We start from the raw sequence: 27,422 nt of genomic DNA on the forward strand, positions 1-27,422 counted from the left end.
TGCTGAAATTCAGTGGTAGAGGTTCAATAAATGTCTTCAGGAAATCATATCCCTCTTATGATGATGCAATGCAAAATTATCTCTGCAATATGCATCTGATTTCAATAGGGGTGCTAATTCTATGAGAGGTCTAGGTCAGTGAATTTTTTGTTTAATGTGGCTATACACCTTCGTGTGGCTTTTTTAAAACACACAGATTAAAAAATATATTTCCATAACTGTTTAAAAGCACAATGAATTTGCTCTGCTGCATTTTATTATAAGCTCACAGAAGTTCAGACTGACTGCTGTTAAGTACCACAGATACTTAAAATCCATGCATGTGGTGAAAAACTTTGCTCTCTTTTTATTAGACCTCTACGTTGAGTTATGTATTTTTCAAACAGCCATGAGTTCAGAAGATATGATTAGTGGTGTTGACAAATCTGAACTACCAGCTTTAAATCTTCAGCATATTTTTGTTTTAGTTGCTTAGGAGTGTCATCATCTTTCTGAAAATCCCTTATTTTCAGTATTTAAAAAAAAGTAGCTCGCAATTCAGGAACGGAATAGGCCTCCTCTCTTTTTTCTGACTCTATTTTTATAATGTTTGTACACTGATGTGTTTTCCTAGTTCGGTGTAAAAGACAAAAAAGTTCCCTTATATACTAAATAACAAACAGTGGTGGGTGCCTCATCACTGGATGCTTTCAAGAAGAGACTGGATAGCCATTTATCAGAAATAGTGAGTAGAGGGTTGGACCAGAAGTGGTATTCTACTGGTTCAAATCAGTTCACCTGAACTGGTAGCGGAAATCGCGGGTGGCATCCCATTTAGGCCCTTTTTTAGCCAAAAGCACATGTGCGGGGCGGGGCGTGCGAGCAAAGCAAGCTTGAGTGTGCGCTCACATTTGCAAACCGGTAGGTAAGTGAATACCACCCCTGGTAGATGACCTCCAAAGTCCCTTCCAACTCTATTACTATTACTGTTACAAGTACGTCTAGCTCATTTACTCTTCTCTCATGAGCGTCCATGGGAATTTGCCGTTTTCATCAGAATTATGAAGGCAGCATCCCTGTACTGTCTTGCATTTTTGTAAATTCATGCAACATCACAATGCACATACAAAAAGGACTTGCTTTGGGACACCACAACACAGTTTTGCACACACACCCCACCTCACCAGGATGCTGTTCTTCTTTTGTAAGTGTTAGTCAACCTTAAATAAACTGTAAACCTATAGTTAGCTCCTGCCGGTTAAACACTCACTACAGATCATACTCGGATAAGAGAGGGGAGGGGAATAATTTCATACTAGAAACAAAAAATTTAGACCTTGAAGGAGAAATAGAGGGGAAACATAAGGGTCAGGTGAGTTGCATATTATTGGAATAACAGGCTAAATCAGTCTATTTTACAGCCGCAGCTAGTTGAACATCAAAGGACTTTAATTTGACCCATGCCATGATTCACATAAGGATTTGCTCCTTGGTTCTGACATCAGAGTACAAATACATGCGACTTCTCATCCCTAATACAGATGATTAGCGCTAGAGAAGTAGGAGACTCCAAAGTTGAAAGAAATCTGTCTAGAATTGCCAAATATCACAGATGCCGCTATGGTGTAGTTTATCTGTTGCTTCTCTCACACATGCTGAATTAAACAGCATAGGGAACAAAGGGGAGAGCCAGACGGAATGGGAGAAGTCACAGCTGCATTCTTGTTTTGCAGCTGTGAATTTCTTAAAGCAACAGGCACAGTCTCTGCAATTGCAGTCTGACAGCCTTAGATCTCATGTACCCTACTAAATGTATAGCTTTGATTTTTTTTTAAAAAAAAATACTTTCCAGGACTAAAGTACTTGATTTAAGAAAGTACCTTTAAGCATTTCTAGGTTCCTAAATGTTAAAAAACATGGGAATGATGCTTCATACTGTTCAGATTCTTATTCTGGTTATTTTGATTTGAACCTAAAAGAAATGTACTACTATGGGATGTTATAATATACATACCTATATCCTTATGCTGTGTTTGTAACTATATTTTAACAAATCGTATTTTTGGAAAGTCAGATTATATAGCTAAGGAAAATTTGAACAGATTTAGTTTAAACTAGATCAAATTTAACTTCAATGGCTTATTAAAAGAATATTTCAGTCTTAATCTGATCTTCTGAAATGCATGTCATTACTTTAAGCTTTGTAAAGCCTATGTAAAAATGCTTTAAGCCTGAATAGTTAATCAAAAAATGAGATGGCATACTCATTTAGATCTTTCTTCTTTGACTCATCTGTTTTATGGATCAGACTCTATTTTGCTTTTGAATGGAGCACTCAAGGTCACAAAATTTTTTGAGGAAGACATTTTGCCCTTAATTCTTGTTGGGAAAAAAAACTAAAAATAGAATTCAGATTCCTTGACTTTCTTTTGGTTTTATATATGACCTTGTTCCTCTGCCTGAATACTCTCTGGAAAAAGTCTGCAATACCCAAAATGAGATGACCCCCAAATGATACGATGGAATATGATGTTGTAAGACAGCAGCAAATATAAAAGTTACATAGACAGGCCTTGTAGGACACTACAAGTCATTATTACAGCTGTTACTTAAAGTTTTATCTGCAATGGTTTTTTTTTTGCTCATCTATATATAAAAACGAAATACCACTCGCACAGCATCATGAAATCTCCAGATGGAACTCTACCAAGCAAATTCATTTTGCTCTCCCTTTTCTTGCGAACATGCTTTATGGCCCTTTGGAGACGATGTGATGAAGAAAATTGGCGGGAACTAAGCTCAGAAATGGGTCCAACTGTCAGGAGGTGCTCAATTTGAACTGCACATCTTTCTCTTTTGTCAGATTGTTGGCTGTGATCATCAGCTGGGAAGCCCTGTGAAGGAAGATAACTGTGGGGTCTGTGATGGCGATGGTTCCACCTGCCGGCTTGTTCGTGGCCAATATAAATCTCAGCTCTTGGCAAATAAATGTAAGATGTTGACTTGACTTTTACCTCAGTGGGAATACGACTGTTCTCCAAACCATAATATGTTTTTTAAAAAAGGAGTGTTAGGCCCTTAAATTTTTAGTAACAACCAAAGCTATCCTAAAAAATGTTTTCTTGAACTTTCCTGGCCTCAACCTGGGAAATCAAACACAGTTAATTTCTGAATATTCCATCTTTTCCCAAGAAAAGGATTGGATCCTTCTGTTTGGGGAGCTGTTAAATAGGTTTGCCAGATGTCACAAAGAACGTAGCTATTTTTCTTTAGGTATCAGAAGACAGCCCTACAGATGAGACTGGTCCTGCGGCGTAATAGGAAAAAGCTGCACCTGCTGAATAATTTTTGCCTGCTCTCTTGTCTGTTAGATATATGCAACCCGCATTGTGTTTGGAGTCATGCCAACTGTAGCGGACAATGGGGCATGCTCTATGCAATTGTCAGTGCCTTGAAAAATAAGGAGACAAAACGTACATGCCATGAAAGCATGCAAAGACTTGCAAAGTTGGAATATCCCAGAGTTAATTCATTCGTGGAAATAGGGTAGCTTGGGCCAAACTACTGCATATTGTTAACCCAGGAACCTCTTTGAACTGCGTAGCCAGCTTGGGAGAAGATGATTTGCGGTTTATAGGGCTTGGGGAGGTGAAGGAAACCCAGCCATATATTTGCCAGTAGTCCTTCCGTATGAAGTCATGGGCTTGATTTAGACAGCTACATTTACCATTCAGAAGTGGTTCTGGAAGCATGCAGGGGGAAAAGCGATTCCATCCTAATCGTGTCCATTTTTCATCGCTAAATGTCTCTGCAAAACAAAGCGGGGCTGTTACCCTTGGCTGCAATGTAACTTGCAGCATGCTATTAAACTCATGCTTTATTTTACTTTTTTCCTCATTGTGCCAAAAGTGATTTCAGCACTATATCTGCTTCAGGTATGTGAGTATTTGTGTACATACATTTAATTGTATTCTGATTTTAAAGGGCGGGGGGTGGGGGAACCGGTACATTACCTAAACATCTAAAATCACATTTGGAGTAGACTTTGCTGAATATCTTATTCCATCTATTTATGTTTGATTGCTACAAGGAATGTGAAGAGACAGTTGTTTAAAGAATCATGTTTGCTATCAAACAGAATATTTTCTTGTCTGGAAAGTTCATGATACACCCTGAGTTGGCAGATCAGCGTTTTGCATGTTGTTGAAACAAAGTGAATGCAGAGCAAAACAAACAAGAATCCCACCTGGGTATTATTCTCTAAATGAGTTGGATTTCAACTCTATTCCTGACCAATATAATCAAAGGCAACAGATGCAAACTGAGAAATCTATTTACATTCTTGGCCATTCTTGTGCCAAGGAGGAAAAAATTATCATAGGTAATGTAGCTTACTGTATTCTGCTGATTGTATGCTAGAGAGAACAGAAGAACATTTCCACCAAGTCCTGATGCTTACTGTAAATCAATTACATTATTCTTCATCACAACCTACTGTTTTTACGAGGCTGCAGTAATGGTAGCACAGGCAAACTATGTAGAATGGCTTGAACTGCTTGGACAAAGGGCAGCTTTAAAATAGAACAAGTAAACCAATAATTCTTTTTCAGATGCTTTCCTTGAATATAAAGCTTTTTAAAATGCAGACGTGATTGCTAATTGCGATAATAGCTGTGGTACAAACAGATATCAGACCCTTTTCCATAACTGCTCTCTTCTTTATATTCCTTTCTGTTGCCACCGTTTATGTTTCCTGCTCACATTTAGATATTTTCACTGTCTTACCGCTCCCAGTTTTTAGTTCTATCCTTACTGCTTCTCATGCCTCGTTTCTCAGGTTTTTATCAATTCTTAAATGCAACATTTAATTCGCCATGGCATTTGGGAAACTGGAGAACAATTCACTTCGCTAATACCCATTCTGGGCGCAAGGGAGGAAAAATGGTAACATGAATGCCATGTTGTCGTTGTGATGTTCAATTTTGCATCAGATATCCCAATGCGATTCACGCCAATTCCACATTTGCATAAATTGTACGATGATGTCATGATTCATATGTCATCATTTGAAGACAATAAAAAACATCTCCGATATCCTTTAACCTCATTTCGCTTTCCAGTAGGAAACTTGTGGGAAGAAGGCATGAATTGATCCTTCTGATTAACCAGCAAATGGACTGGTATAGTTCTCCCCCTTCCCCCCACCGCTTATGGGTAATTTCCATGTGTCTGGAGATTAACCCCACTTAAACTACTGCTTAAGCAAGAATGTCTGAAAATGAATCTCAATGTAGACTTGGTGAAGTATAAATGCTAAGCCACGCTCATTGCTTCAATTGCTTTGCCTTAAAAATTACTTCCCTTTGGTTCCCTCTTGTTCATCACTCCTTTTGTCTGTGAGTCTGTCTGCTTTTTCTTTCAGTTTGCAAACCTCATCTCCTTTTTTAAATTCTCTGGGGACAGCCTCGAGAAGCAGAATAATAAATGAATAGGAGAACTATTGATTGACAGCTAAGTTGATCATGCGGAAATGGTTGAGCAGCAGGAGAAAAGATGCCACAAACTTGGAAGAAACACACCTCAGCCACAAAAAGGCAAAGGATATAATGCTTCCACCATGTGCAATTTTAATTTTGGATATTCTTACGTTGATTTGCAGCCCTAATGATTTTAAATCAATGAAAACCAATTCTCCAGGGTTGTAGATGGGAATTCCCCACTTTTAGACCTTTTAGATAAAGTATATAATGAATTTGAATTAAGGAACTTTTGAACTTCTGTACCTTCACTGCTATCCTATAATGACATTTGCACCAGTTCTGATTACCTCAGTGTTTGTTGGAATTTATATTAACCAAGCCAACAAATAATTTTAGGTGTATGCTTTCTGCTACATTTATAATCAATTAATGGCTAGCTTGATTCTTGTCGTCAGATTCATCCCCTGTTGCATCTCAGCATGCAGTACTTCTAGTAATAACAAAAAGAAAGACAAAGGGAAAATCTTTACAGTGGCTTGATTCCCATTTGTTCACTGTAAATATTACAGAAATCCTTTGGAAGCTAACTGAGCAATCAGATGGGTGCCTGACTGCATGAACTGTAAGGGAGAAATATTGTAGGACATGACTGGAGAGAGGCAATGGAGAGGAAATATGAACACATGCATATTTGAGCTCATGGATTATATGCTGGCACCCAAGTGGGCATTTCAAAGTTGTGCTCTGAGTGATGTGGTAGTTGGGGAGACAAATACAATTGAAATGCCTCCGTGAGTTAAGTCTGTGAAAGTTAGAAAAATATATGTAGGGAGGAGTTGTGGAGGAAATGAAGAAACTTGGAGGTGTAAAAAGAGCACTTCCCTAGAAGCAGATCACAAAAAGGTCTCATTCCAAGAATAATAAAGCAATCCTGTAATATTCGGATGTGGTTGTGCAATTGGTGTTGAGTTCCTACTAAAATTAAAATCAGTTTTTACAGCCCAGGAACTCATAGAAGGAATACTTTAAAATATTAAGACATATTGTCATTGAAGGGGCATAATCTGGAAACCAGGGCACATTTTGTGTAAATGGGGCATTCTAGGGTCACAGTAGAAAGGTTTTCCTTGTGCTCTAGTTGAGTTTGGAGGACATGCACTCTAATGTTACAAATTTAAACAATCGATCAAGAAATCAAGGAACCGCTGTGCTACTCGGGAATGTTTTAAAAGAAATAAAAGGATAAGAATTTTTTCTTCTCTTCCTGGAATAAAGCAATGCAATAGAGATTTGGGAGTTTTCTAGAACTAAATAGCATGGCAGGAAAAGAAGCTCAGGGCAAAGGAAATGAAGGGAAATTATTCTTTCTTCCTTTCTCTTTTATCAAGATTCCCCAGTGTTTCTTGGAAGAAGGGAAAGAGAACTACAAGGTTTTTGTTTTGGATTAGTTGAGCATAAGAACATTCATACGGTGGTACGCATTAAAATACAAAACCTGATTTTGTTGAGTAGGACTATCCACACTGCAGCATATTCCCCAGTATGGACGAACACTATATTTTAAAGATGTTTTAAAAAATATGTTGTCTGTAGATAATTTTATTCTTAGATATCCTACACATTTTTGCAATCTTTTCCTAGATAATACACGGCCCAGGCTGGGGACTGAGGCATTTTTGCTTTCATTTATGATTTTCCTTTAATTTTTTTCCTGGAAAGGAACATCTGTTAAGCAGGTAGCAGGAAAATGTCAGAGGCCTCCTGTCACGCTTAAGGGGCTCGAATTTTTTTAGCACTTTGAATTAGCAGATTCTGTGCCAAAAATATGCTGGAAATGTTTTTTTTTTCCTTTTTAAACATTCCAAACACACTGTTGGTTTCATCATATTGGATTCATTTTCTCTTCGTATCTGCATTTATTTTGTGCCTCTGTTTTGTGTCCATTGCTAAGGAAAAATAGGAAAGGGAAGGAAGAGGAAAAATGTATGTAACATTGCAACTATTAGCCCTTATAAGAAAAATAACTACTTTAGTGTTCCTAGGGCTGGTATATCAATCCCAGAGGGGCTGGAAACAGAAAAGCGGTGGGGTGGGAGAAGATATGTGTCTCTGGCTTGCCTCCTACACTTTTCTTAAAGGAGAAACATCTGGTTGGTGTCCTCTTTTTGCCTATAAAAATGAAAGATGACTTGAAAAGTTCGGCAGTTCAGCAATTGCGGGTCCTTCTCTACATCCCCCGTTTTTATTAGACCCCTTATAGAATGAATCTGTTTGGTTTTTTTTTTCTTTTAACCACAGAACAAGTCAGTTTGGAAGCTGTGCTGAATAAAGAACCCTAGCTGCTTCCTACACATGCCCAAATCTATCCCAGCCACTTGGAGCAGCCTCAGGGAGATGGTGTCATTTTCTGGGAAGGGGATTATAGAAAAAAAAGTGTTCCTGTGGTATTCAGCAGGGTCAAATGCAAGCAGGTGACATAAGAGGGAAATGATTAAAAAAAAAATGGTTGCCAAGCCCAGGGTCTAGGTATTGAGGAAGGAAACTTCAGACGCAGTTGGTTTCACATCACAGAGAGCTTGAAATGAGAAATTTAGCCAAGACTATGTTCCATTCTCAGGAAGTTTCATTTTGGGAATTAGTTAACTACTGTGCTGCTTTCTAAAACTGTGATATATTTGTCTGACGTGGTGTGATAAATGAAAACAGCCATTCATAAACCATAGATTATGACCTAACAGGATGCGAGTACCATGTCAAGCTATTGCACTGGTGCTTTGGGTTTAGCAGGTTGCATAAACCCAATTATTAAGGTTTGTGAACAATATTTTATTCCCTAATAAAATAATCTGTGAACTCATCTTATTGCATTTAATTCCACAAATTAAAGCAAACCATAGGTCAATACATCATGTAAACTCAAGGAGTGAGACATTAATGGGTCTCACTCGGAAGCAAATCCCAATATACTCAATAGAATTATTATCATGTAAGAGTTCACATGGCAAGCAAATCTCACATAGCTGTGAGACTAAAAACCAGAAAGCTTTTTAATCAATAAAATTGTAGAAAAGTTTGGGGGGGGGGGGAGAACCAGATGTAAACTGCAGTAGCCATTGGAGAAGACTACAAGTCTCATGTTAATAGAGGGCAATCAGCTCCGTAAAGTGTTTTCATCCATACAATAAACATATAATAACATATAATAAAGATTCTTATCTGGCAATGCCTAATGTAGTTTCTGCTGAGTTTAAGTTGAGGAGCCTATATCTATGTCAACTTATTACATATTGCCTTGCCAAAATCACAGAGAACCAAGGGTCTAAAGAGAGATGTTCTTGCTAATGTCAAACTTTAGCTTAGTCTAGACCAGGGGTCGGCATCCTTAAACACTCAAAGAGCCACAAAGCTCCTAACAGGAAGCCCCCTCCTTCAATTCTGGAGCCAACCGGAAGTCCAGTTCCCCCACCATAGAGTCTCCTCCTAGCATCCTTTTTCCTCTACCTGTCCTAACCCAAAGCCCTATCCATTGTGGAGCTGACCGGAAAACCCGCCCCTTGCCATAGAGTCTCCTCCTGCTTCCCCCCTCCCTCTGAACCGGAAGCTCCTCTCAAAATTGTGGTGCCAACTGGTGAGAGGGAGCCTCAGCAGAGGGATGAAAGAGCCACATGTGGCTTCAGAGCCGTGGGTTGCTGACCCCTGGTCTAGACAATAATATGACTCAATACCCTGGGCATAGCTCTACGCCTCTACCAGCTTGGCTTTAAAAAGTGGGCATTGAAATTCTTCTCTTGGCTTTGGTGGAACTGAGCACTCAAAGGCAAAGTAAGATTTCAGCAGAATTTTCTACTAGACAACATGTGACCTGTTCGGTCATTGTTTCAGATATATTTCCTTACCTAAACAGAGAAACCGATTGACTATGGACAGGCAAAAAACCCCAGTAAGAATGGGAGCAATGTTCAACTCTCTAACGGCTTCCCCAGTGACTTTCCTTATAGGAAAGTGGCAGGGCGCATTGGAATGATGATCATGTAAGCAGAACAGTACTAAAGCACTAAAGCACCACAGCTTTGCCAAATTTCAGTTCCCCAGGAGTGATAGATCACCATTTCACCCAGTGGAAGTTTACAAACAATCAGACAGTTTTAACAGTGCATTATACAGTTTCCATATCACAGAGTGCAGGAACGCATATCAAAAGCCCCTTTGACAATATTGAGTTCACTGGAAATTAAAAAGAAAATAAAGAAAAATTGTGGTTGTTTGTACTTCAAATGACCTGGAGATAAACACAGACTTTCTATTTTCACAAGTCTCATTCCATTAACTTCTTTTAAACCTATTATTATATTACAGAGACCAAAAAGGTCTTGCTAACACATTTTAATATTTGAAAATGGAAAAACATACTTGAAAAAAGAAGTACTTTAAAAGGGCATTTCTGTCCGTTTGTGAGTTTATGATAACATTTTAGAGTGTAGCTATGATTAGCGCTGCGTAAAATAAATACGAAAATGAACTGGCTTTCAGCAAATATTCTTACATCATTATTTTAAACCAGTTTAAAAGATGAAACGATTGAAAGAAGAAATGTGTTGAAAGGAAAGTTGAGTTCACACTAACCAGGACCAGAAAGCTGGTTTTTTGAAATAAATAAAATTAATAATAAATATATTAAAAAATGGAAAAAATGCACTTTTGGGTGGGTATTTCAGAGTTGGCCACTGATCAGACAACATCTGTGTTTACGAAAAACCATTTAAAGAGCGCAGGGGTTTGCAGAAAATATAAAGAAAGAACTAAACCAAGCCCTAATAATTTACTCAGAAACATGTGTCTCCCATTGGTCAGTTTGGTGTCCTAGGAGGCTCACAAGCAGCACATGAGGTCCTTGAAGTAAGATATACTGTTCAAAATTAATGGTTGTCAGGTCAGAGATCATCCTTAGAAGCTAAATGTATTGTTCAATTATGCACTGTGTGAAAAAAAATTCTTGCTTTTATGTATCCGAAAATTTTCATTATTAAATTTCATTGAGGATTCTGCAAGAAGGAGGGGAAATAGCTATCTTCTCCCTGTCTCGCAGCAACCTTTGATTTCTATTATTTATTGTTTATTAGAGATCATCACTCAACTGACAAGATCTCTTGGCAATTTATTTATGTGCATCTGCCATTTGTTTCGTGTTGGCAACTTTCCTATGCAGGAATTGCTCCAACCCCTTATTTATTATGTTTTACAATTCCCAGTATGGTGGTACTTTTTATCTGATGGCACTAGAATTGTGTATTGAGAGAAGTGCATTAGCGGTTTTGCTTTTTGACTCAAGTGTGCAATTAAGTATTAGAAAAAGCACATAGAGTTCCATGCACTTACAACAGAAAAATATTTAATGCTATTAAGTATTCTACGGCTACCTTGAGCTTCCAAGGCCTCCTTATCTTAGCAGCAGAGGTGAGCTGCTACGGGTTCACCCGGGTTCGAGAGAACCCATAGCTAACGTTATGGCTAGTTTGGAGTACCACCAAATCCCACCTCTGGCCCCTCCCACCCCACCCTGTCCCTTCCAGGAGTCTCCATGCAGCCTGTTTTGGACGTCAGGTAAGTGCAGGGCCTGTGCGGAGGCTAGGGGAAGGAAAAAAATGGGCCTCCCGGAAGTTCCGGAGGACCTCCAGAGCCTGGGGAAAGCAGTTTTTGCTCTCCCAGAGGCTCAAGGAAAGCCTCCAGAGCCTGGGGAAGATGAAAATGCCCCCCCCCCTGGGCGTGGTGCATAGTGCAGAAGGCCAACTAGGCTACACCTACCATGGCCACACCTAACCAGCTACCTGACAGACAACCCATTGCTGAAATTTTTGAAGCCTACCCCTGCTTAGTAGGGTACATAGAGTTATAAACACATGGTTATTTTCCTCTTCTTCTGTGATACTTATGTACACCAAATTTTTACAAATGCAGCATACAGTTATTTTCATAGATTTATATAAAGGATCTTTCCATCTCATCCCTATTCACCACCACTTCATCTCAGTAACATACGGTAATCACTGAATGTCATCATAGCAAATACTTTACTTTAGCCATAGAAAACAACTTTAAAGTTTGATTATGTTTCTTGTTTATTTTATTTTTTAACATTCGTGAAAATTCTTTGTGAAAATTCTCGAAGGACAGGAGTAGGCTCGAAGAAGGGCTGATGCATTAAGGCCATAAGGGGGTTGTTTTACAAGAGACTTTGTTTAATTTAAACAGATTTTTCTCGAAAACAAGGCCATTGACTAGGCATATAAAGCATGCTTGTTTCACATTTAGTTTTTCTTCAGGGTTCATTGGATTTGAGTGTTTTTATTTTAAGTGACCAAAGTATGGCTTGCAATTTTCCCATGAAAATGGTTTTCTCTGCTTGGTTGAGCTTCCTTTGCTTGTTGACCATGTGTGTGTGTTTTTTTTTTTTTTGCTTTCCTGCCTCCCCAATCCAGTGGATGACACTGTTGTTGTTATTCCCTATGGAAGCCGTCATGTTCGCCTAGTGTTGAAAGGTCCTGATCATTTATGTAAGTAAAAATACGCTTATTATATTGAAATACTTCTAATAACCTTGGAACTCTGTTTCACACAAGACTGTATGGCTCCTTTATTTTAGAGAGATTGAAACATGAACAGGGGGCTTTGTATACTTATAAAGAGTCCAAAAAAAGGGGGGGGAAGGGATGCGGTGGCTCGGTGGCTAAGACGCTGAGCTTGTTGATCAGAAAGGTCGGCGGTTCGAATTCCTAGTGCTGCGTAACAGAGTGAGCTCCCGTTACTTGTCCCAGCTTCTGCCAACCTAGCAGTTTGAAAGCAAGTAGAAAAAATAGGAACCACCTTTGGTGGGAAGGTAACAGCATTCCGTGTGCCTTCAGCATTTAGCCATGCCGGCCATATGACCACGGAGAAGTCTTCGGAAACATTGGCTCTTCGGCTTTGAAACAGAGATGAGCACTGCCCCCTAGAGTTGGGAACAACTAGCACATATGTGCGAGGGGAACCTTTACCTTTTTAGGGAGTCCATATCTGGGCCACAAATGACCATTAGATGCCATCTGTTTGCTTATATTTTTTTATACTGTCATTTCTTTGGTTGATTGTTGTGAGCTGCTCAGATGTCAGCATACAACTTTAGGCAGCATACAATTTAAAATAATACCATTAATACCAATAATACCAATTAATAATAATAATAATAATAATAATAATAATAATAATAGTAGTAGTAGTAGTAGTAGTAGTAATACCACCAACTAGGATAATCCTAATTTATAACAAAGTAGAGTGTTCTAAAACTGCTATCTGTTTTTACACTCAGTATGTTAGTGCATGTGTGCATGCATAATTTCTGTAAAATGTGTTTTTTTGTTGATAAGAATATAATAAATGCTGCCACAGTATTGAACTGAATTACTGATGAATTTAACACATTGTTCTTATGCTTACCTTTGTTTCATAGAGCAAAAGGTAAAGGAATCAACAACCAGATTGTGCTATTAAAGTAGTTACACATAGAAACTAGTTACTATGCTTGATTCCTAACCTTGTTTGACTTCAATACATTATATGCCGCTCTCAATTTATGCATAGAATTCTGAATGGCAGGTATATTCAACAAGTATCCTATGTCTCTTTTTCAATGGAAAAGTTAAATCGAGCTTTTTCTCCAATTCTACTGAAACTATTGTACAGTCCTGTACAGAAGCTGTACAACATGTTAGATATTTTAGATTAGGATATGTCTTTTAGAACCAAAAGGACTACCCAATCCTATAGAGACAGTAAACACTTGCAGTTGGTTGTCAGCTTTAAGATAAGCAAATAGTAAAACTACGAAAGGGCAAATAACTTTTTCAAAAAAGCCTTTCATGCTGCCATAATTAAGGACATTTTATGATGGATTATATATGGATTATATTCTATGTGTTCTTGATAAGCTACCTTAGGTACATACAATTTGTTCTTGGGTGTAAAATGTGTAATTGTGAACATTTATCAGTAGATTGCAAGTTATAAACTATGAAAGAGGGGGAAATATGTCATATTTGCCTACAAGATAGAACAGTAAGAAATAAATATTATTTTGAGAATGCTTGGCCTGTACTCCTGTGGCTCTTATTTGCCATGCATGCTGTTTCTCAGACTAATAAACATTATCATTTTGGTTCTCTGTTGCCAATGGAATTAAGGAGAACAGGAGAGAGAAGCCTTTACACAAACTAGTGTCTAGAAATATAAGAGAGGGAACAAATATTTTCCACTGGATTAGGGCAGGATTTTTGTCCTGATATGGTCTGTTACTTTTACCCCCTAAACACCCTGTATCTAGTCATAGAGTAAGAATGGGGTGGAGTTACAGTATGATGTAGTTGTATCATGATGCATAAGTTTCTGTGAAGAACTATAATAGTTGGACCAGGGCTGGGTTCCGGCAGTCACTACTTCCGGTTCATTGTGGGTGTGCCACACAATAAAAATGGCTCTGCGCATGCACAGAAGCAAAAAACAAGATGGCGGCACCTACGGCACCACCCGGAGAACTGGTTCAGGAGTGTGGCAGGCCTGGGTCACTGCCGATTCTGGCGACCCAGGCCGCCAAACCACTACCAATTCGCCCGAAGTAGTCCAAACCAGTAGGAACCCCCACACTGATCTGGACTGCTATTAGCCAGGCTTGGGAAGACCCTGAAGCCGAAGCTCCCAACCTTTTGGGAACCAGGGACATGGAAAGAGAGAGGTTTTTCCACGGACCAGAGGGCACATGGTTTTGTATGCTACTTGCATCCCGTGGATGGGGCTTCTTTTGTTTGAGCAGCCCGGTTTCTGGCAAGTTGCAAACCGGTGCCAGTCCATGGACTGAGGGTGGTGACCCCTGCCTTGAAGGATAAGTTGGGTGCTGTAGGGTAGAAATTGAATTCCAATAAGTCTTTAAACAGAGAACCAGTTTAAGAGCTGTGGTGGCTTAGTATTGCAGGCTATTTCTACTGACTGCCGGCTGCCTGCAATTTGGCAGTTCAAATCTCACCTGGCTCAAGCTTGACAGCCTTCCATCCTTCTGAGGTCAATAAAATGGAAACCCAGATTGTTGGGGGCAATGTGCTGACTTTGTAAACCACTTAGAGGGATCTGTAAAGTGATATATAAATCTAACTGCTATTACTATTGCTATTGACCCATTAGTGTAGTTGGAATAGCAATAGCAATATAACATTAATTGACTTACCAAAGGTTCTGAATGTGTTTAGATATTTTTTTTTCTTCCATTCAATCATGTGTGGTTCTCAGACACTGCCTGGACAAGTCCCTGCAATTTGCCATTGCCACATTGCATGTGGCCCAGATGGCTACATGCCCAAAGCAGAAGTAAACTTCACAGTCCTTATTTCTAGCCTAATGCTTAACCACTACACCAAACTGGCTCTCTGTTTCGATAATAATTGTTCCCTATTCATTTTATGTTCCCTAAATAGATAGTAATGGTAATAAGTGAAAGAGCAAATGTATTAAAGGAAACAATAAAATACATTAACGTATGCATTGCATATGTCAGCAGGCTTTTGCAAGAAGAGAAGAGATAGTGTGCATGATTAAAGTGGGGTACAAAGGCAAAATTAACCATAACTAAGGCATCACGTTTGGGAAGTTAGTGCAAAATGTGTTCACAAAGTATATGTAGCAATGAGTGTAGTCTTAGAAGCAGGCATGTCGCGGAGATCGTGATCTTGCTAAATGCTTGGAAAAAATATGCTCCTGTAGCAAGCAATGAGTATTTATTATACTGATCATGGATAAATCGTGACAATGTAATAATAAATAAATAAATAAATATTTATTTCTTAGCCGCACCCTCTCCCGAAGGACTCGGGGCGGCGTACAATGAAACATATGAAATAAATATGTGGACAAAACAAACATATAACAGAGACATATACCGAGACATACACAAGGAGGAGGTCGGCTGATGAATAAAGAACAATTAGAATACAGTGATTAAAAAAACCCTAAATAATTAAATATAATTAAAATACCCAATTAAAAACCCGTCAGGAGCGATATGGTTAGATCAAAGTTGAGCCAGGCCAGCTACTTGGAATACAATGTAAACTCTCCAAAACAGAAATATAAAGCCTAGAGCAGTGATGGTGATGGATCCTTTGGAAGTTGCATAAGAAAACATTGTTCTCGTGCAGCCTCTGAGGTGTCTGAAAATTTCACGAGCATTTTCCCATGATTTTCTGAGGCTTCAGAGGCCCTGTAAATGCAGCGCTCTCTTGTGCAATTTTCAGAGGGTCTGGAGAGGAGAGTCCAGAGAAGTCACATTTTTCCAGGGGTGTGTGTGAGAGAGAGACAGAGTCAAGGTAGTCATTTTCTGAATTCTTGACAAACTGAGCCTGAAAGTTTCACTATCACTGGGCTAGAGCACTGATTTCTAAAAAGGTGTTCCCAGAAAAAAATATGTCATTACATGTAATATCAGGTTTATTACCGCCAGAAAATCTGAATATGTTTCTACATTTCATTGTGACGTCTCATTTTTATATCTCATAAATGCAGAGTTTGTATAAATCATAAATCTCTGATTCCAGCTATAGAATAGTCTCTCCAGCACACAGGTAGTCCTCGACTTACAACAGTTCATTGAGTGTGTTTGAATATTAATAGCTCGGGTCCGTTGGTTTGAACTCTGAGCTTGGCAATTTGGTGGCCAACGTTTCATCACTATTCGAGGAGACATCGTCAATACGTTTTGAATTGTGCTCGTCTGTCAGAACACAGGTCTTCAATTACTTTTTTATGAGATGCAAATTAGTCTGAGTGTTGTTTCTTCAGATATTTATGAGTCATTTTATTCAGACTAATTTGCATCTCGTAAAAAAGTAATTGAAGACCTGCATTCTGACAGACGAGCACAATTCAAAACTTATTGACGATGTCTCCACAAATAGTGTTGAAACGTTTGCAACCAAATTGCCAAGCTCAGAGCTCAAACCAACAGCCTTACACAGTTCATTTAGTGACCGTTCAAAGTTACAACAGCACTGGAAAAAGTGGCTTACGATCATTTTTCACACTTACCACTGTTGTAGCATCCCAGGGGTCACATGATCAAAATTCAGAGGCTTGGGAACTGACTCATATTTATGACAGTTGCAGTATCCCGGGGTCATGTGATCCCCTTTTGTGACTTTCTGACAAGCGATGTCAGTGGGGAAGCCAGATTCCCTTACCCACCCCTGTTACTAAATTAACAGAAGTGATTCATTTAACAAATGTGGCAAGAAAGGTGGTAAAATAGGACAAAGTTCACTTAATAAACGTCCCACTTAATAACAGAAATGTAGGGCTCAATTGTGGTCGTACGTCGAGGACTTCTTATACTGAATTCAAAAACTGTATGTGTGTGTTCTATCCAAAACAGCCACTGTCTCCTTTGCAACATTCTCTTAACCCATGCATTTTCATTCTCTCAAAACTGGATGACGTAGCAAATTCAGTCTCAACTCAAAGAAAGGACGATGCTCATAAACCCATTAAGTATCATCTTTTGATTAGCTGATATAATACTGTGAGTGCATTTTGTAAAATGGGAAGTAACATTTGAACCACTGTGGATGACAGGAATGAATGAAAGTACAGTATATCTAGACTGTATTGAGTTTGTGGTTGCCATTCTCTCTTCTGCATGGCTAAGTCCAGATAAACTGACACACCGATACAAATGCTAGTTGTAGTGGAAGTAGTTCTGTCTTACACAATGCAAGAGATTAGTAGGTTAGATCGAAGCAAAGTGAAAGCCAGAGAGAATGGTATAAAAAGAACTGGATGAAGCATTAATGACACACGCAATTAAATTAAAACAGATAATGCTTTGTATCTAGTGTTTTGCTTGACAGCTTTATTCCTTTGTGCCAAGGAAACAACAGTGTGTGACTCTTCCGTGTGCTTGTATTTGTCAGATCTAGAAACCAAAACTCTGCAAGGTGTGAAGGGCGAAAACAGTCTCAGCTATGCTGGATCCTTCCTTGTGGATAATTCTTCTGTTGAGTTTCAGAAATTTGCAGACAAAGAGATATTGAGGATACCTGGTCCTCTCACTGCAGATTTCACTGTAAAGGTGAGAAACTTTGAACTTCGACAAACAATACTACTTTGCAATATTTATGCCTGCATTGTGGTAAGTAGGCTTATGACCTTATCTCCCTTTTATCAGTTCAAGACTGTGTTTCTCTTGCAAGTCAAATGTGCTATTCCAGAATATCAAACACTGATTACTACAGGTAGTCCTTGACATACGACCAGAATTGAGCCCCGAATTTCTGTGGTGGTGAGACATTTGTTGAGTGAGTTTTGCCCCATTTTATGACCTGTCTCGCTGTAATTGTTAAGTGAATCACCGCAGTTGTTAAGTAAATCTGGCTTCCCCATTGACTTTGCTTGTGATAAGTTCTCCAAAGGGGATCGCATGACCCAGAGAGGCTGCTACGGTCATAAATATGAACTGGTTGCCAAGTGTCTGAAAGTTTGATCACATGACCATGGAGGTGCGGCAACAGTCAAAAAACGGTCATAAGTCATTTTTTTCAGTGCTGCTGTAACTTTGAATGGTCACTAAATGAACAGTTGTAAATCGAGGACTACCTGTATATGGGGACTGCAGTACTTTTTGAATTATTGCAAGTAGCATAGTCCATAGGCGGATAGGTTGCATTCAATCTTTACATTATATTAAACCTCTGCCCTTTATCTTCCCTGCCTCCTCACCATCACTCTTCCTCCCACCCCCACCCCGGTTTCAGAACTACAGAAGAATAATTCAGGAAAACTTCTTGAGTTGCTAAAAAAAATGAGCAGAATTCAGCTTTAAAATTTGTTATAGTGAACGAGCCAGCTTTGGTTGAGAAATCAACAGATAGCTTAGAAGCTCTGTTTTGTGTAGAACTGGCAGTAAGAATCAAATTATTTCTCCCTACTAATGTTTTCTTCTCATTAATTTTCTCCTATTCTTCCAAGTAATTGAAAACACATTGCTGAAAGTAAAATACACAGGCTATAGAGGGGCTAAGAGGCACAGTGGAATGTAGGCCTTTGAGAATTACAAAATAATAAAACCTTTTGGAGTAGATGAAGGTGGATCAGAAGGGCCTGCAGATTTTAAGATATAAGCTGTATAATCTGTATCAGGTTTAGGGTACCGTAATTTTTCATTGAGGACTCCCAATAAAAATGGCTTGATGCAGGGGTGGTATTCACTTACCTTCCCTACTGGTTTGCAAATGTGAGTGTGCCCACATCCGTGCAGTCTTCTGCGCATATGCTTTGACTAAAAAAAAGGGCCTAAATGGAATGCCATAGAGCCTGGGCGGGGCCACCTGCGATTTCCGCTACCAGTTCGGGCGAACTAGTCCAAACTGGCAGAATGCCACCTCTGGTTTGATGCCATGATGATTAACTCATAGAAATGTAGATTATGCTGCAAAAGGAATAGGTGATGGACAGTGCCGATTTCATTACTACGTGGTTTAGACACCAGGACTAGGACCATTGGAGTTTATGTCTTCCAGTTTGACTCCAATGTCATTGGTAGGTCAAGCAACGTAGAAGTTTTTATCCCATCATAAGGCGAAGCCGAGGCAGGAAATCCTTTTCACCTACAAGTCATGGGTCGAGAAAAAGGTTTCAGTCCATCCCACTCTTCAGCCAGTCTTGGCCTACCTATGTGAAGCAGAATGAATGAGAAAGTGTAATAATACAAATACCTTATTACAACCTTATATTTTGGGAAATTAGATTGATTGGCTGGATAGTTAATCAGTGATTGGATAGGCAGTTAATTATTTAGTTGGTATTTGCCGATCAGGAATAAAATGGAGAAATATTAAAGGATTTGTAAAGTGCCCTTCAGTGATGGCCTATTTCTTTCTCTCTGTGAATATTTTCAAGTAAAAGGGGTAAAGAGTAATTGTTGGTTCCCTTCCCCTTTCATCTCCAATACCAACGTCATTGTTCAGAAGATTTTGCCAGATTTCTACAGCAGATGTGGATTGAGATGAAGGAGATAAAGTGTAGATGAAAATGTTGAACTCCTTGAGGTCTTTCTTCAGCAGAAGGACCACAATTGAACATCACGCATTCTATTTATCTTGCCATGCTAGGCTGGATTGTATGGATTTTATAAATTCAGATAGCTTCAGTTGAAACTGGATGTTACTTTTAATTTTCATCCATTTCAATTTGGGCTTCCATACGAGATATACTACTCAGCCTGTCTCAATTGCTTGGTGAAATAGCATATTAACCGTAATGCTTTTTTGGATCATCTGGCAAAATTAGGCCTTGAAGATGCTGTTTTGTAGTCATTTTTGTCTTTCCTAGGTGCTGCAGCTTGTTCCTCAAACCCTTAGCAGATGTCCTGAGGAAGCTTTAGGGTTCCATCTTTTGCTCCATGATGTTCAATGTCAGACATAGCTTTAGAATGGAGTGGAGTTGAGAATGAACAACAATTCAGCTCTTGTTCTTATAATCTGAAAAATCTGGATGGCTACAGATTACTTATTCCTCAATTAGGAAATGTTGCCTGGTTTATGGGTCAGTTTGTTGAAGGTGACTTCCCAAGTTGCTGTCACTCAGGGACCTATTTTAATATCGTCTATGGGAAGGTTAGTTATTTACAAGTCAGTATGATATTTAATGAAATCTTACAGCTATTAATTCAAAAGGAACGTAAGGAGTGGCCTATGCGTTCCAGTGTTTAATATTCCCCAAAATATGATAAATTATCTAGAAACGAAGAAGACAACATCAATTGCTTCAGGATTTTTAGGATTTATATTGTGTGGTGAAGTTTTTATACTCCGTCAATGAAAGGGAATTCATGATCATTATTTAATGAAAAGCATTAGGTAACAATTCATAACTAATACCATTTGCTCTTATTCTTGATTTGACTTTTGGGATAGTTTAAATTTCTAAGAGCAAAAATGGCCATAGAACGTTTGATGTAAGTAGGAAATGTAAGCAATCAGGTTTAGAATCTGCTGGTCAGTACCTGATGTCCCCCCCTCCCCTCCCCCCCATTGCCAACCCCCCAAATACTTTCTCACCAAAGTTGCTGTCAGTTTTGTAACCATTATATACAACCCCATGTATCCTTTTTGAAACAATAAACATCCGCTTGTCTGATTCCTTTCCCCTCATTCGCCTAGCAATGCTACCCCCCCCCCCCCATTTGTGGTTAATTGCAACATATTCCCACCTAAGAGTTTGGGGGTTGGTAGTACAGGCTATATGTATAATTTCCCATTTCATTTGGGAGAAAGATCTGCATCTGTCTTTTTTCCATGTCAGAGAAGACAGATAATCAAGGAACAAAAATCCTTGGGGAGATAGGTTGTTATGTCTTCCTGGTTTTTGATGTGGAACTTCTCAAACTCTTTTCTCGGGCTCCATGTAATCTCTCTTCTCATTAATTTTGCTCTGTCTGGGATCTCACAAACATGATTTTTTTTTTTTTAGGGTTCAGGAAACCCTTTTGACAGTATTCTTTTTCCCCCTTTTTTTCTTTTCCGTTTAGTTAGCATTTTCCCTCTCCAATGCTGTTGTTAATCTGTATTTATACTGGAAATTTCAAAGAGCCAAAAGCATTGAGAGCGTGTACCGTACATCTTTCCTGGATTCGCTGTACTTTTCTGTCGTTTCAAATCCATGGGTGATTCATGTACTTTCTGTCTTATGCAAGGAATTAGAAACATTTTGCTGAGCAAAATGGTAGTTATCCATACAAGAGGCCTCTTCCTTCACTGCGTAGGAAACATGTAAAGTTTCAGCTATAGCTCCTTTTTTCCTTCTGGGGATATATATATCACTGTTAACTTGATTAGAAGAAAGCTGCAGGCTCTCATCAGTAGACTAAAACTTTTATATCCTTCAACATGTCTCAAGCACTTCTGCCTTCCTCTTTTATGACCTCTTTCTTTCTTTCTTTCTTTCTTTTTTTTGCAACCTAGGGATTCTGAGTTTTGTTATTGTGTTTCTCTTCTCTTTCAGAGGGTGTAAAAACAAGGCACTTTCTTCTTTGATAGTTTCCTTTCTTCTAGTTTATTTCTTTGTTTTTGAACAGCAAAGTGGTTTTTGAACCAAGGGAATAAACACGGGAACTTGGTCCATATAGATACAATCATGTAAGCTCAATATTATCTATGTCAGCTTTCCCCAAATCCATACAAGGGCAAAACTCAATGTCAACTCTGAAGCTGGCCTGACTGGGGCCATCTTTGAGGCTTCAATGTTGTCACAATGGAGATGAGGGTTAGGGAAGGAAGAATAGAGATAGCTGGGGTTTTGTAGCCAAAACAATATACTTTCCCCTGGGAACCAAGGACATACTAACAGGTGGCTGAAGAGAGGAGGAGTGATGTTATCACTCCTGGACAACTGGACAGCACCTGGACTGAACCCTGATTGGACCATGTGACTGGTTGTTTGGGGAAAGGGAAAAAACTTTTACTTTTAATTAGGTGAAAACTGTGGGAACCTTTAGAGTCAGTTTTCACCAATCTGTGCCAATATGATATAGCCAATAAACCTGTTCTTTGAAGAACCTGCTTGCCTCCGAGTTCTGTTTGCTATGGGTGTATTACTTGGAACGCTGACACCCACATAGCAGTTGTGGGTTCCGGGCGGTACAGCCCAGTACGGTTGTACCGGGAGAAGCTGCCACTGTAGCGGTACGGTGACTCATTTGGCCCACCCGCCGGCCAGGAAGCTGGGTGTTGCAGAGCAGTGGTGTGTGCATGCGTGCACAACACGCATGCCCGTCTAGGACGCCCGGCCCCATGCGCAACATACCGGCTGCGCTGGCGTCTCAAACCCACCACTGCCACATAGGTTGGACATTTTATGCCCCGTGCGCAGCGTACCAGCTGCGCCGGCATCTGAAACCCACCACTGCCACATAGGTTGGGCATTTTAGGCCTCTTGTTTCCAATGCGCATACATCAGTGTGTTAAAATTTGTCTGCATTGACCAGCAGAAGTTTCTCACCTAACTGTAAGTAAATCTTTTATGAACATATTTTTCCATCCCTATCTGGAAGCATTTGACAACCTATGATCCATATCTTTGATTTTTGGTTTGACTGCTTTCTTTGAGTACACTTTGCCAAAACATCTCTGACAACTTTTAGAAAAGCATTAATTATCAGCATCAGGAAGCTGATAATTCAGTTGTTTTTATTTGCTTCATTATTTATCGAGAATAATCACCCTATTTTAAGAGATAATATTGTTCTGGACTAATGTTTTTATGCCCTCCCCTCCCAAAAAAATAGAAGGGCTAACCAATCATGATAAAAATTATTACCTATAATAATCTAGGATCCACCCTGCAAGATAGATGACAGGGCTAAAAAGATTGCTGTGTTTATAGTTTAAAGGCTGTATATCTATTTAAATATTTAATTGCCATTTCTCTGTTTGGGAGCCCCTTTGCACAAGTGTTGAATTTATGCTTCTTGATACAGAAGTTGCTTATCTGAAGATAATGGTGGAGGATTTTCACTTATTATAACGTAATTCTACATTGTTAAGACAATCTGTTTTAGAAATCATTGTTCTAATTATACCTGGATTACAGACTAATAACTTTACCTGTAGCTTTTCTTTTTTTCAGATTCATTACGTTGGTGCTGCTGACAGTACAGTTCAGTTTATTTTCTATCAGCCTATTATCCACCGATGGAGAGAAACTGATTTTTTCCCTTGTTCTGTATCCTGTGGTGGAGGTAATGAATGTAACACTTTTCTGCACTGTAGTTCTAAAAAAACACTGATATACATCACCATTTGGCTTTGAAACAGAGATGAACGCTGCCCTCTAGAGTCGGGAACGACTAGCACATATGTGCGAGGGGAACCTTTACCTTTTTACAGAGCTACCTCCAGAAAGATCTTCAAAGAAAAAGTTCTCATCTCTCATTTTCAGTCTATTATTTTAAAAATAAATTGTATTTCTCTAAAGGCAAAATGGAAAAGTGACAGATTATTAGACAACTATAATCCCTAAATTTTAATATCAATATTTATTTTGGTGTGTTCCCTTATTCACAACCTATCTATCTTTTCTTAATTATTCCACATTTATAAAATTACTGATTACAATCTAAAAATATAGTTCCTGAAATAATTGTTATATTCACAAATTTTCTGTGGTGAAAGAAGAGTTGAAGTCATGCATTTTGCTTAATTAAAAATATATACTATATTTCCTAATTGCTGTCTAGTTGAATAAGGAGAATACATAAGCCCAAGGCAGGACTGAAGAGGTAATCTACTCCCAGGATTGGGGTTTATAATATGGATAGAGCTGGACAGAGAACAGGTTCATGCTTTTTGATCCTTGTTCACTTTGGTTCTTCACATGAAAAATGACAGTGTTAACTACAGTACATCTGGTACAACCCTTGTTATTATTTGGAGTTGGTTTGATGTGGCTGAGAATTTTTAAAAAGTCATCCCATAGTTGAACTTTGGTGCCCGGGTAGCATTGCTATCATTTTATCAAGACAAAAAGTTATTTTTACTGATTCTATACTATATTCATTGTCAGACATGTTGCCATACGCTAAATAAATAAATGTCAGACCTGTAGCTTGCTTAAAGCATGACATCCAAGTTATTAGTTGTCCTAAATCAAATGGAGGGGGAAAGGTTAATACCTTTTCATGCATACAGAGCACTATATATAATGACTTCTTAGTGCGAGTAAAAGCCTATGGTTTGACCTTCCCACTGAAGGTTTAATAATTTTTGAAGACTCCATTTCACTCCAGTAATTGTCACCATGGCTCATAAATAAAACCTCAGAGGGAGCTATCCAGCCTTTGTGGTTAAGGATAGCAGCACCTTCTCTGCAGAAAAGACAATTGGCTTCTGGTAATTGAAATGCGATAACCACAGCTGATACTCCCATGTAGGAAATTAGAGATGGGGAATGAGAAAAATGCACAGAAGGAGGCTTCCACTGAAGAATGCAAAGCTGGGCTTCAAGAGAAAAGATAAATCACCCAGAACTTATGAGTAACTAGGGAGATTCTGTGCTTTCTTTTTTTATTTCTTTATTATGTTCATTTTCTATACTCGCCCTTAGAAGTTCAAGATTTGTATGGGGGGGGGGAAGCAATCTGGCGCATTAAATCACCAAAAGAGAAGCATAAAGTATCACATGGGGTGAGCTAAGTAGAAGCAAGGAATCATCTTTCATATACAGGCAAGCAGAGCCAAATTACAAATGACACCACTTCTACCAACTACAAGCAGAATTCATCAACTTTGAATGATCATTTATATGTATTTGATTTACATAACTAGGTGAGTTGCCACAGAGCCCAGGGCTGTATTTAGCTCCCAATTCATTTGCAGCTTAATGATAATGGATGGAAACTGATCCAGTCTCATTAAAGTAGATTTAAGATACATGAAATTTAAGATTTAAGATAAAACAACAGAAACACCGATAACTAGCTAACTGTGTGTGTGTGTGTGCAAGAGAGAGAGAGGTGTTTGTGTGTTGCATACACTAGTTCCATATTGGCGAACCTATGGCACGCGTGACAGAGGTGGTACACAGAGCCCTCTCTGTGGGTGTATGCGCCATTCGCCAGCTGGTCTTCGGGTTTCTGGCGCTCCGGTACACATGCATGTGTTCTGGTTTGGGCACTTGCTGCTGAAAAGGTTCGCCACCATTGCACTAGTTCATGTGACAGAAACCCATTTCTACCATGCCCTACCTACAGTGGCCCTTAGCTTCCACAAAAGTTTTCCTGAGCTGCCATCACTGTTTGTCCCTTCTTTGATAACATTAAAAAATCTTCTTTCTTTTTCATTTGAAGGTGTTTTTATAAGAAATATTTACTACAGAAAAATCACTTGGCTATAAATCAACATGCTTTTAATTGTAAAATCCTCTAATGAGATATCGTATGCTAGCAGATATGGTTATGCTTAGCCTTAGAAGGTGTATGTGCTGTGTTTTAGTTTTGCATTACAAAGCATAAACAACATCTCTTGCAGGAATGTTACTATATCAAGTTACAATTAGTCTGTCCATCTACACACTACTAACACTCTCCTATCTGTTTGTAACCTTCAGTTAGCTCAAACAGTACATCACAGCACAAAATGTTTTGAATCAAGATGTCTCAAACCTGCTAACTGAAAGAAAGTATGCCAAATCTAGGACCCGTTATTCCTGTGTTGAAATATCCAGTGTCTTCATACCGCTTGTATTCGCAAAATTGTGGCTGCTTCAGCCTCGCCACAGTCAGTTGCGGCCACATGATCGTGATTTCCAATGCTCCCTGCCAGTTTCCCACAATCAAAGTCAGTGGGGAAGCCTGCAGGAAGTTGAAAGTCGTCCGCATTCCCACTGCTTTTTTGCCCATCTATAGTCCTTCTGTTTCTCTGTTTTGGTAAGGAAAGAATGAGCCAGTAGGTTGCCTAGTGGAACCTCATTATTATTCAGATTAGTAGACTATACTTGCTTGTTGATGTGGAACTGCGTAGCTGTCTTTATCTTTACCCAATATGAGTTTTTTTTAAAGGTTATCAGCTTACATCTGCTGAATGCTACGATCTGAGAAGCAATCGAGTGGTAGCTGATCAATATTGCCACTATTACCCTGAAAACATCAAGCCAAAGCCAAAACTCCAAGAGTGCAACCTAGATCCTTGTCCAGCAAGGTACATCAGTTAACAATTTTGAGATGCCATTTATACTGAAATACAAACAGGTTAATTACTCTCTTTTTAAACTTCTCAGAGATTTATTAAGATTTCTTAATAGAATGTGGATAGAATGTTTGTGTTACATTTGGACAACAGCAATAAGAGTGTCTCGCTATTTATTAAGAGCTAAATACTTCCTCAACTAGCAAACGTCTCTAGAGCTGTAGAAAACTAACATGGAATAACATAAAAGAAGGCATTTAGATCAGCCGGGTTTTTTTTAATGGGAACGTTTTTGAATGGATATTCAGATATTTAATTTTCTTTTATCATGCCATGAGTACAGGTAGTGCTCAACTTACAATAGTCTGTTTAGTGACCGTTTGAAGTTACAACATTTAAAAAAGTAACCGATGACCATTTTTCATACTTACAGCATTTCCACAATCACATGATCAAAATTCAGATGCTTGGCAACTGATTAATATTTATGACAATTATGACAGTGTTCCAGGATCACGTGATTACCTTTTGCGAACTTCTGACAAGCAAAATGGGGACGCTAGATTCACTTAACAACCATGTTACTAAATTAAACAACTGCAATGATTCCCTTAAAAAATGTGGCAAGAAAAATAAAATAGGGCAAAATTCCGATAACAAATATCTCATTTAGCAATAGAAATGTTGGGCTCAATTGTTGTAAGTTGAGGACTAACAGTAGCAATAATAACTAAGGCAGATGATTTATAGATTATACAATGACAGGAGAGGTTTACAATAAAAAGAGGCTTAAAAAGTAATATTTTGTACTTTTAAAACATTTCAATACAATTTGTAATCATATTTTATATTGATATTTCAGCTTAAAAGTTGAATTAAAGAGGAAAGTAAAAAATAGAACAATATGGAAAGAGATTGTACAAACAGGAGAAATTTAAATTTAAGGCACTATTAGATTCAAAGAAAGAACATGAGCCAAGAATATATAGCCACAGAAAAGATATATAAAAAGTATGAACAGAGCAATATGAATAGTTTTGCTTTCTGCAGTCTCACTGAAATAAGTTCCTATGGCCCATAAAAAATATATTGCATGCCATACAAGCCTCACACAGCATTGGACTGTCTAAGGGAAAAAAATTATATCAGGTACAAGACTTGGTTAGAGTAAACAGATATGATCCATGCTCTGAATTCTGAACAAGTCTGATTAATT

The 27,422-nt window shown here is 38.7% G+C and overlaps 1 protein-coding gene across 2 annotated transcripts in view; it reads left to right on the forward strand.

Moving 5' to 3' along the window:
* LOC309387749 (ADAMTS-like protein 1) overlaps positions 1-27,422 on the forward strand; it is a 267,422-nt gene that overhangs the window by 111,054 nt on the left and 128,946 nt on the right. For both annotated transcript variants that reach the window (XM_081944501.1, XM_081944502.1), the window contains 5 exons: positions 2,843-2,969; positions 11,936-12,010; positions 17,441-17,598; positions 23,151-23,262; positions 26,080-26,218. In XM_081944501.1, the coding sequence (XP_081800627.1) occupies positions 2,843-2,969; positions 11,936-12,010; positions 17,441-17,598; positions 23,151-23,262; positions 26,080-26,218 (611 nt within the window). The remainder of the gene's footprint in view (positions 1-2,842; positions 2,970-11,935; positions 12,011-17,440; positions 17,599-23,150; positions 23,263-26,079; positions 26,219-27,422) is intronic.

The sequence above is a fragment of the Natrix helvetica genome (assembly GCF_964273705.1).
Source record: "Natrix helvetica genome assembly, chromosome: 2".
NCBI classification, from domain to species: domain Eukaryota; kingdom Metazoa; phylum Chordata; class Lepidosauria; order Squamata; family Natricidae; genus Natrix; species Natrix helvetica.